The 9,197-nt window shown below is 37.5% G+C and overlaps 1 protein-coding gene across 1 annotated transcript; it reads right to left on the reverse strand.

Annotated features, from left to right (window-relative positions):
• Window positions 1-226: 226 nt before the first annotated feature.
• Window positions 227-3,951, reverse strand: cfap300 (cilia and flagella associated protein 300). Its single transcript, XM_021319532.2, has 7 exons — window positions 3,791-3,951; window positions 3,631-3,712; window positions 2,406-2,475; window positions 2,139-2,296; window positions 1,867-2,039; window positions 881-944; window positions 227-713 (listed from the first exon to the last, which is right to left on the reverse strand). The coding sequence occupies exons 1-7, from the start codon at window positions 3,898-3,900 to the stop codon at window positions 582-584; spliced, it is 789 nt and encodes a 262-aa protein (XP_021175207.2). The 5' UTR covers window positions 3,901-3,951; the 3' UTR covers window positions 227-581.
• Between the last annotated feature and the right edge of the window lie 5,246 nt (window positions 3,952-9,197).

Below are 9,197 nucleotides of genomic sequence, written 5' to 3' on the forward strand. Positions count from 1 at the left end.
TTTTTTTTTTTTTTAGAAAACTAACTTATTAATTTATTTGTTTCAATAAAGCTCTTTGGACTGTTTGTTGCCCTAGGTCTCTTCTTTATATTATGCCACATTAAACTATGGTTTAATTCGCAAGAACAAACTACTTTTGTCCTTACCATCAGTTGCTACTCTACCTTCCAAAATGTCCCACATGTTGTACTGTTACAAGTTGTAATGTTTTTTTTTTTTTTTTGTTTTTTTTTTACAGAAGTTGTTTTTGTATGTGAACTGATATTCATATATATAAGCATTGCCAGAAATAGTGCAACACAATCTTAATACAAGACGAAGAAACACTTCTATTGAGCTTTTTAAGGGTCTGCAGCCATTATTGAAATTTATGGCTAAAGCACTGAAAGGGTCTCAATACTTTTACCACACACTATATGGCCTCATTCTATAATTACTAAAACTAGCATTCAAATATACGTCTTGTTGTTACAAATGGGTAAAAAAGGCAGAAAGTATGTATGGGTGCAGTTTCCTTGGACCAAACAACGTTCGGTTCTGTAGCTGGACAGGATTTCTGACTTGTCTTTCTTTTCCAGTTCTTAAAGTGAGAAGCTTCCCACTCCATAGATGTGGTAGAACAGAGTCACATTTCGTTTGACAGGATCCACAATTAAATAGGCAAATGTCTGCTCCTCCTCCTGCGTCCCAGGGAAACATAGCCCAGACTCATCCTGAGGAAAACAACACAGGGAACAGGAAATCTGTGTGAAAATAATGTTGTTGTTTTCTTAAATGGTTCTAGCTTTCCCTGTGTTGATATTCCTTACACTAGCTTTATTTCAGTTTTCAGAAAGAAATACAATTCAATCTAAATTACATATCTAAACTGCTCACTTACATAGGCACTGACTTTGAGCACGGTGGACACCACGCTGATCTTTGTTTCTGCATCCTTTTGCACACTACAAAATAAATGCAAATATGACTGATAAGAGCATATAGAGAAGTTCAGGCATGAGATCTTCACAGTGTGACTGTAAAAAATAACAAGGTTTCATTAAAATCAACAGTGTATAGCATGATCTATTTGAATTCAGTTTCTGCACTATGCACTGACTTTTATGTTAGAATTTTGTAGGTGTGGATAAGTATGATAAATTAGTTGCATTTCCATTAACCTGTTACCTATCACATTATCTAAAAGACCCATCCATCTAAATCATTCCATCTGGTAGTCTATCTATTATTCACATATTTATTAATACTTTCTTTCTGTATCAATACCTTAGAATACAATCATAAAATCAAGCTGAAATGGATGAAGGTGTATTTGATAAGTAGAAACATTTAGAAGCAGCTGAATTTGCCTTTTCAGTTCCAGTGAAAAAGCGCAATAGCCTAATGGGCAGTTTGTAGCAATATGTGCAGGAGGGGCGGCTCACCTTTGATTTAAAGGGGACTTATCATGCTTTTAAGTTCTTCCTTTTTGCATTTAAATCTTGCAGTTGTGGTCTATATAAAGTGGAACTGCAATATTCTGGTCTGAATTCCTCGTTATTGTTGCCCCACAGCGCCTCTTTTGCTCTTGTTCTGAGGTGCGTCTGAGAACAACTTGTTTTGGTGCTGTCTCTTTAAACGCAAAGGAGCCACTTTACACCCCGCCTCCTTCCAGGTCACAGCGTGTTCCACTAAACTCCATTCAACCATTTTTGTAGTCTGCTGGGGGATAGTGTAATGAATTATCTAGGTTAATACACCCAACAACTGAACATTTTTGACTTTTCCACTTCTAGCTTCGGCATCCTTCAGCTTGGACTACAAACGATTCAGAAAATTGTTTAGCCAGAAGCCCATTACCAGCTTGAGCAGCCAGACTGCGCACACCTTATCAGGTCTTTGTATATTTTCTTTGTGGTGCTGAGGTAAGGCTCGATGGTGTCCTCATACTGACACAGCTCTCCGCCAAGACACAGGTGTTTGAAGAGGCGAAACAAAAACTCTTCGCGTTCCATCCTCCCAATGACATGGTAGTGTTCAGAGTCCTCTTCCTGCAACATCTACAAGAAGCAAAAAAAAAAAAAAAAATTGTCTTGACATTGAACTTAGACATGAAGTAGATACAAACAGGCAAAGGGAGTAAAAGAAGAGAGGATCACCTGTCGTAGTTCATCATAGTCAGTGTAGACGTCATGAAAGCATTTAACTACGTGACCAGAGGGCCACAGGATGCCACAAGAGTAGATTGGGTCAAACAGCTCCATGGAGATCTTAGTGCAGGGCACGAGCTCCGCGCTGACAGACACCACTGGCCTCTCTATAACACACATGAGCCTCTCAGCATTTATCAGACTTCAAAGATTGTACAGCAGATGACATAACTTTCCTGCTTTCATTAATAAAGGGATCTCTGAGCGATGACATACCAAGAGGGACCCAGACTCCAGCCTTCATATTTCTCAGGGTGGGAATCACCTGCGGGTCCTTGAAGAAACACTGGACAATAATGGAGAGTGGCATCAAAATCAAAGTTCATGTAAGGAAGAAAAAAATTAAGAATAAATTAATGTCTTAAGATAAACAAGGTTAATATGTTGTCTGGAAAAGTCTAGAATTTCACTTAAAGATTTTCCCCCATCATGAGAAGTATGCAAAATGAAAACAGTATAGAAAAATGTTTTTGTTTTTCCAGAATTTATTTGCTGTCCCACAGTCAAATCCATCTGTCCGTCCGTCCTTCCATCCATACATATACATACATACTAACCTCTGTAGGTATATCTGCACTCAGATGGTAGGGATTTCTACTTTAAAACTGGGACAAAAATGTAATTTAAATCCAGGAGCGTATTGCATTTTGGCATGAAAATGTAAGAAAAAAGGAAATAATTATGGATAAAGAAACTCTTTAATTTTTAACCCGCTATGACACACGTGTCCAACTCAAGGCTTGCGGGCTAAATGTGGCTTAACATGTCATTTTATGTGGCCCCCACAATTTGATAGGCCCATGATTGACTTAAAATAGGTTTTAAGAAGATTGACCATAAACTACATCTCCCATAATGTATTTTGATTGTCACCCAGGTAACATTGCAGTTTGTCGCCACTAGAGTGCAGCAGCGTCACCTTAAGTGGCCCTCGATGAAACTGAGTTTTACACCCCTGATCTATCGCATTGTGTTGCCCTCAGGCAACAAACCACATATCTTGAAATAACAGAGCCCCTTTAATTCTTGTTTTTATTATTTTTGTCCAATAAAAAGAGGGGTTGAAGTTCACGTGACCTTTTCTCTGGGAGAGGCACAGTCTTTTCAGGAAGAGGAGTTGCATGCTCCACAGTACCAGGTAAGTTGAATGTCACTTTTCAGCATGTTTATATTTGCATTAACTTTAAATAAAAATATATTCACATGCAAGAAGATATAAAGAATCATCTTCGAACATTTCAAAACTTACTTTGTCATTAATTTAATCCCAAAACTATTATTTTGTTTGTTTCGTTGATTCAGGGCAACACCATGCATTTAGGGTCAGATTCTTATAATTGATATATTATTAGGCACCATAAAACTCCTAAAAAATGGGGTGAGATATTTGTGTCTCCAAAAAAAAAAAAAAAAAGTCAGACCTGTGCTAAATTTGACTTACCGAAGCAAACGTTTCACAGCTGTAAGGGTGGAAGTTACTGTCAAAGCTGTAAGTCTGAGCAGAGAGCCTCCCCAGCATGGACCTGAACGAAACCCCACATTTACATTAGAAACGGCACAGCTGCACAGACGACAGAAATTCACCCAACTTTTTACGTCACCATTTCATCAACAGCGCGAGGGTGTCCTTATCCTGCTGGAAAGAGAAGCGCTTAGCGGGGAGAGGAATGAAAGAAAAGGTCTGCTCAAACGCGTATCCCTCTCCTGCCATTGGGAGCTTCGCTTAACAATGTATAAACGCACACACAAAAAATAAAATAAAAAGAAATGTTTGAGCAGGGCGTTTTTAGTCGTGTAACTTTCACCTTCTTGGGTTTGTGCAGAGTAGCTGTTGCCTCGGCAACGGACGCCTGATGACGTCCTGACGTCACCAGTCAGGACGTTAGTATTAACTAACATTAATACAACTTTTCTGTATTTTGGTGATAATGTATCAGTTCAGATTTATTCTTTGGTATTTTATTTAATATTTTACTCTTAATTTTCACAAGTGTAAAACTTTCAGACGAATTGCTCTTGCTGCCCACTAGATGGCGACATTTGTGTGCTTTAAAAGGCCTCGTCTGTCTGTCTATCTATCTATCTATCTATCTATCTATCTATCTATCTATCTATCTATCTATCTATCTATCTATCTATCTATCTATCTATCTATCTATCTATCTATCTATCTATCTATCTATCTATCTATCTATCTATCTATCTATCTATCTATCTATCTATCTATCTATCTTTGTTTGTGTATGAATTTGAAAACATTCAGAGAAAGTTATAAAAAGTTGTAAACTATGCACATTTCATGTTTTAGAAAATGTTAACTGGTTTAAAACAGTCTTAGTATTACATAGTTTGCATTATTATTATTATTATTATTATTATTATTATTATTATTATTATTATTATTGTTATTATTGTTATTATTAATAATAATAATAATAATAATTGGGGGGGGGGGTAATTTTGTTGTTGTTGATGTAACAGGAGTACTTGGGGTTCATCACTTGATTTTATACAAGTGGACACACTTGCTAATAATCATTGTTCAAATGGAAGCACCATGGTTGTACTTACATTTTAACATACCACTTTCCCTTTTTGTCTTCTTGTTTAATAAATGATGACATGGAGGAATCTGTTTTTGCACATTTCTGGTTAACTTTAAATTGTTTCTGTATAGGACCTGGGAAGAAAAAACCCAGAACCTAAAGAAGGTGCACCTTCTTTGTCCTATGATTAGTTACTTGGCTCTAACTTCATTCAGTGACCTTTCATCCACATCATGCACAACATCGAATTTAAGATACCTTCTAGGAAGTTCGTAGAGACCTCTACAAATATCTTCAACACTCATGTCATTCCTATCATTCCAGCATTTCCCGAGAGAGATGTGGGATTGTTTTGTTGCACATTCCAGTGAAGGACATCCTGATCCTTAATATTCCAGATGAAGGGAGCCAAAATTAACTGCGTAGGGGAAACCCTGACATCATGATGCTGTGGCTATGTTTTGTCTCTGTCATTGGCTATAAAGCTCTAAGGCAGATGTTGCTTTTTTTGTTGTTGTTTTTTTTCCACATGATTTTGCACTGTACCAAGCCCCAAATTCAAAGTGAATGGCTTCTTGAGGCACTTCATAAGAAAAGAGAGGTCAGTTATTTGGAATTAATTTCAGTTTAATTGGATTTATATGAATCCCATTGTTTCTAATACAATCAAACCATATAGTCATAGTAACATCAATCCAATTCAAACCTATTTATAACACAACACAGTTAAATTAATTTGATGATTTGATTCCAGTCAGTAAAAAGCAGCATCAATTTATTCAAGATTATTTGCTAAACATTGCAATGGATCTTCATACTATTTATCCATAGAGAGCCACACTGCTTGTGCTACGTTTGGGTCCAATGTCTGTAAATATGTTTTTCTTGAGTAATATCAGTAGGTAACGAGATCTAGAGACACACCAGTAATAGTTATATGGCAGAGCTACTCAGATTGGCTTTAAATGAAGCTCTTTTTTTTTTCTTGGCCTTTGGTCTCATCAGAATGTGGTTAAAAATGAGTTCAGTCCAACTTTCTCTTGTCAACAGAATATGTAATAAACTGTTCAGTGTTGTAACAGTGAGAGCGCAATGTAACGTCTCTAACCACAACTGTACCATATTTATACAGCTCTAACATAGTGATGGTAATTGGAGTGCCACAATTTACCGCCGTATTGACAAAGAAAACATCCATGGATTATTAACTGTGTGACAGAGTGGAAGCTTTTACAGCCCAGTGAACAGAATGGAAATTTAGATCCTGAGGCCAGGTTACAACATGACATAACACGCATCAAGCGCATTGAACAAAATTATATTTTCATTTTCTGCTGATTGCTTGCAGGGAATCATTCATTTGAACCCTCATGGGTGAAATGGAAACATGCCAGACAGTACGGCAGGAGATGGGTTGGAAATCTTCTGAGAAATGTTGAGACCTGATTGCCAGCTGTGATGATATCTTTCCATTCTTCATTTGCAGATATGTTAGCAGTTAAGGCACTCTTCCAATCTTTGTCGTAATATTCTGCCATTTGTTAATATTTGCGTGATGGAAACATCTCATAAAAAGCCTTTCGCACTCTCCACGGGTAAGGAAACAAGCTTGGACAAAGATTGTTATCGATGCTTAAGTCATTTAGTTCAAACCTTTTACAAAAATAGGAGGAAAACATTGAATACCCTGCTTTAAAAATAAACAATGTTTATATTTGCTAGCTGCACAATTATGTTAAAAAATGCTATTAAAACTCTAAAAGTGAAACGCTTATTTTACTTAAGAAATTAATAGACATGGAGTGACATGAACGGCAATCAATGTTTAATATTGAAAGTGCTGCATTTACCTCCTTACGTTATTCTTGTAACCTTTAAATCGGCACAGACCTGCTCAGATCAGAGTGAGAAATACTCACTGACCCCATACATATCCACCTGTTCCCATGCAAGATGAATGTCCGTTGAGGAAGAGGCTGTTTTCCCATAACAGTGTTACACGAGACTGCTCAAAAGACACAACAGCAGAAGGCGCGTTCAAGGTCTTTTGCTTTAAGGTAGGTCTATATTCAAGTATGGCACCTTGCTAAAGTACTAAAACCCCTTGAACCTTTCCGCATTTTTCCTCATGTTGCAACCACAAAAGTCTTTGTATTTAATTGGGGTTTTATGTGACAGATCAACACAAAATGGAGCATAATTGTGAAGTGGAAGAAGAATGATACACGGTTTTCCGTTATGTTTTACACATAAATATCTAAAAAGGATGAACTGGATTTATATCTGGACTTAGACTGGATCATTCTAACACATAAACATGCATCAGTATTCCAGTGTAGTTCTTGCTTTGTGTTTATGGTGTTTGTCCTATTGGCAAGGAAACCTTTGCCCCAGTCTTAAGTCTTTATTTTAATTTTTATTAACAGGTTTTCTTACAGAATTGCATGATACCGCCACCACCCCCAACACACCGCATTTGGCATGTTGATGAGAAAGTTCAGTTTTTGTCCAGTCTGACCAAAGCACCTGGTTCTAAACTTTTTTTGTGTTTAGGGTTTGTGCTGAACTGGAATTATTACAGCTTTCTTTCAACAGTGCCAATTTTCTACAAAGGCTAGATTTGTGGAGTGCATATCTAACAATAGTTGACACGTTGTACCAACTGAGCAGCATATCTCTCCAGTACCTCCAGGGTCCCCTTCGGTCTCTATCTGCTTGTTTGATTAATGCCCTCTCTGCCCGATCTGTCTGTTTAGGTGTACGTGGCTTTCAAAGTGTGACTGACTGAGCAATACTAAGAAAATTAAGAGTTGTAACCTGGACAAGGCATCAAGCATCCACTAACAGAGTTTTTTCAGGAGAATAAAAACAGAAACATAGAGAGATTTGCTTATAATTTAGACAATTTAAAGGTTATTTTTGAAAATTTGTTTCTTATCAAACCTAAATGAAAAAGATTTAACTGTAGAAACGGTTTCTCTTTCTCCTAAACATACACGTTAAAGGATGAAAGCACAAAAGGTAGACATATATCCTGCAGAGCAGAGAGATTGGCTGCACACACAGATGAGGAAGGCTCTTTTGTTGTGATACTGCAGCCAAGAGTGGTGCCCAGACTCGGAGAACAATGGAAAAATTCCTTTCGGAGCATTTTTGATAATGACTGAATCAATATCTGTAACTTTTTTTCCGGTGAGGTCACGGAGTAAGAGATTTCTGTTTACACTGTACTTTCTGTTCAGGGTCAGTCAACACAGGCCAAGTCTCCACTCCTAATAACTCATAACAACAATAAACACAGCGGCTAGACCTAAACACTGTGATTCTTTCCAGTCAGTTCAGCTGATACTCAGCCATGCACAAATATGAACACGCCTTGCTTTACATTTCTGTGTTGTTTACTATTAACTCTATATTTGATTGAAAAGGTAAGATACATCCACCAGCATATGATGTATGAAAAATCAATGAAGTATATTTGTGTCTATTGGGTGGTTAAAAGCAAGAAGTACCATGGAGACCACAGGCAATGTTTTGCTCTTCTCCAAACTTCTTGCTGATTAGATTCCAGATGGAAATTTTGCCTCAGAGCATAATAACCCCTTTTAGACAGGGCAAAAAGGGAATCATTACCCGCTTCTTGTTTCTGGTGACTTTTGGCTGTACTAAAAGATACCATTTAGGCTCAAGCCTTCTTTAAACTGCTCATGGGAATGTTGTTGCAGAACTTTTAGCAGGTTAAAAACACCTTTCCCTAAAGGGGCCTAGTCACGTACTTTAAAAGAAAAAAAAAAACACTTAAGTTAATTAACCTTCAAAGAAAACCACATACACCAAGCATACCTCCTGATTGTGTTTACTTTTTGAGCCTGAAAAGAACTTTGCACCAGGAGCTACCAGGAGATATAAACATTGCTGTGCCATCTGCCGTCAGTACCGACAACTGACACAGCTACTTTATAAGAGCCAACAGACCGTCATGCAATGCCTCGCAGTGAAGTGACAGTTCAACGTTGGCGAAGACCGACCCGATCTACAGGGTTAGGGTTACTTGACCGCTTCCTTTTCACATCTCCGCAGGAGGTTGCTGACTCGCTCATTTACTCACTGCTAGCATGCACAATATCGGACTTCTGGTCATGTGGTATTGTTACGGTTAATATAGGCAAAAGCGCTTAGTTTTTTTAACAAATAGAATAAAAACAATGTCTAAAACACAGAGAAAAATCTAATAAGCCGACAGGACGCTGTAATTTATTCAGAAAACCTTTGTATGCAAGCTATTGGCATAGAAATTTGTAAAGTCATAGTATGTGACCGGGTCCTTTAAAATCGTTCTTTACCATCGGTGGACACAACTGCGTTATCAATTTTTGAGCTGAATGTATAAACAGAAAGACGGATGATTAGATGGATTTTGCCGTTATGATGATCCTCAACTTTCTAGTGACAAACCAGCAGA

This window comes from Fundulus heteroclitus, chromosome 13, assembly GCF_011125445.2.
Source record: "Fundulus heteroclitus isolate FHET01 chromosome 13, MU-UCD_Fhet_4.1, whole genome shotgun sequence".
NCBI lineage: Eukaryota > Metazoa > Chordata > Actinopteri > Cyprinodontiformes > Fundulidae > Fundulus > Fundulus heteroclitus.

Bases quoted from the DNA above. Each gene is read 5' to 3' on its own strand.
- cfap300 (XM_021319532.2), bottom strand. From the start codon at position 3,900: ATGGCAGGAGAGGGATACGCGTTTGAGCAGACCTTTTCTTTCATTCCT. The intron at 2,040-2,138 runs GTGATCCTCTCT...TGCTTCTTGTAG, and splicing joins ACTATGATGAACTACGACAG to ATGTTGCAGGAAGAGGACTC. The intron at 714-880 runs GTAAGTGAGCAG...TGTTTTCCTCAG, and splicing joins TGCTCAAAGTCAGTGCCTAT to GATGAGTCTGGGCTATGTTT.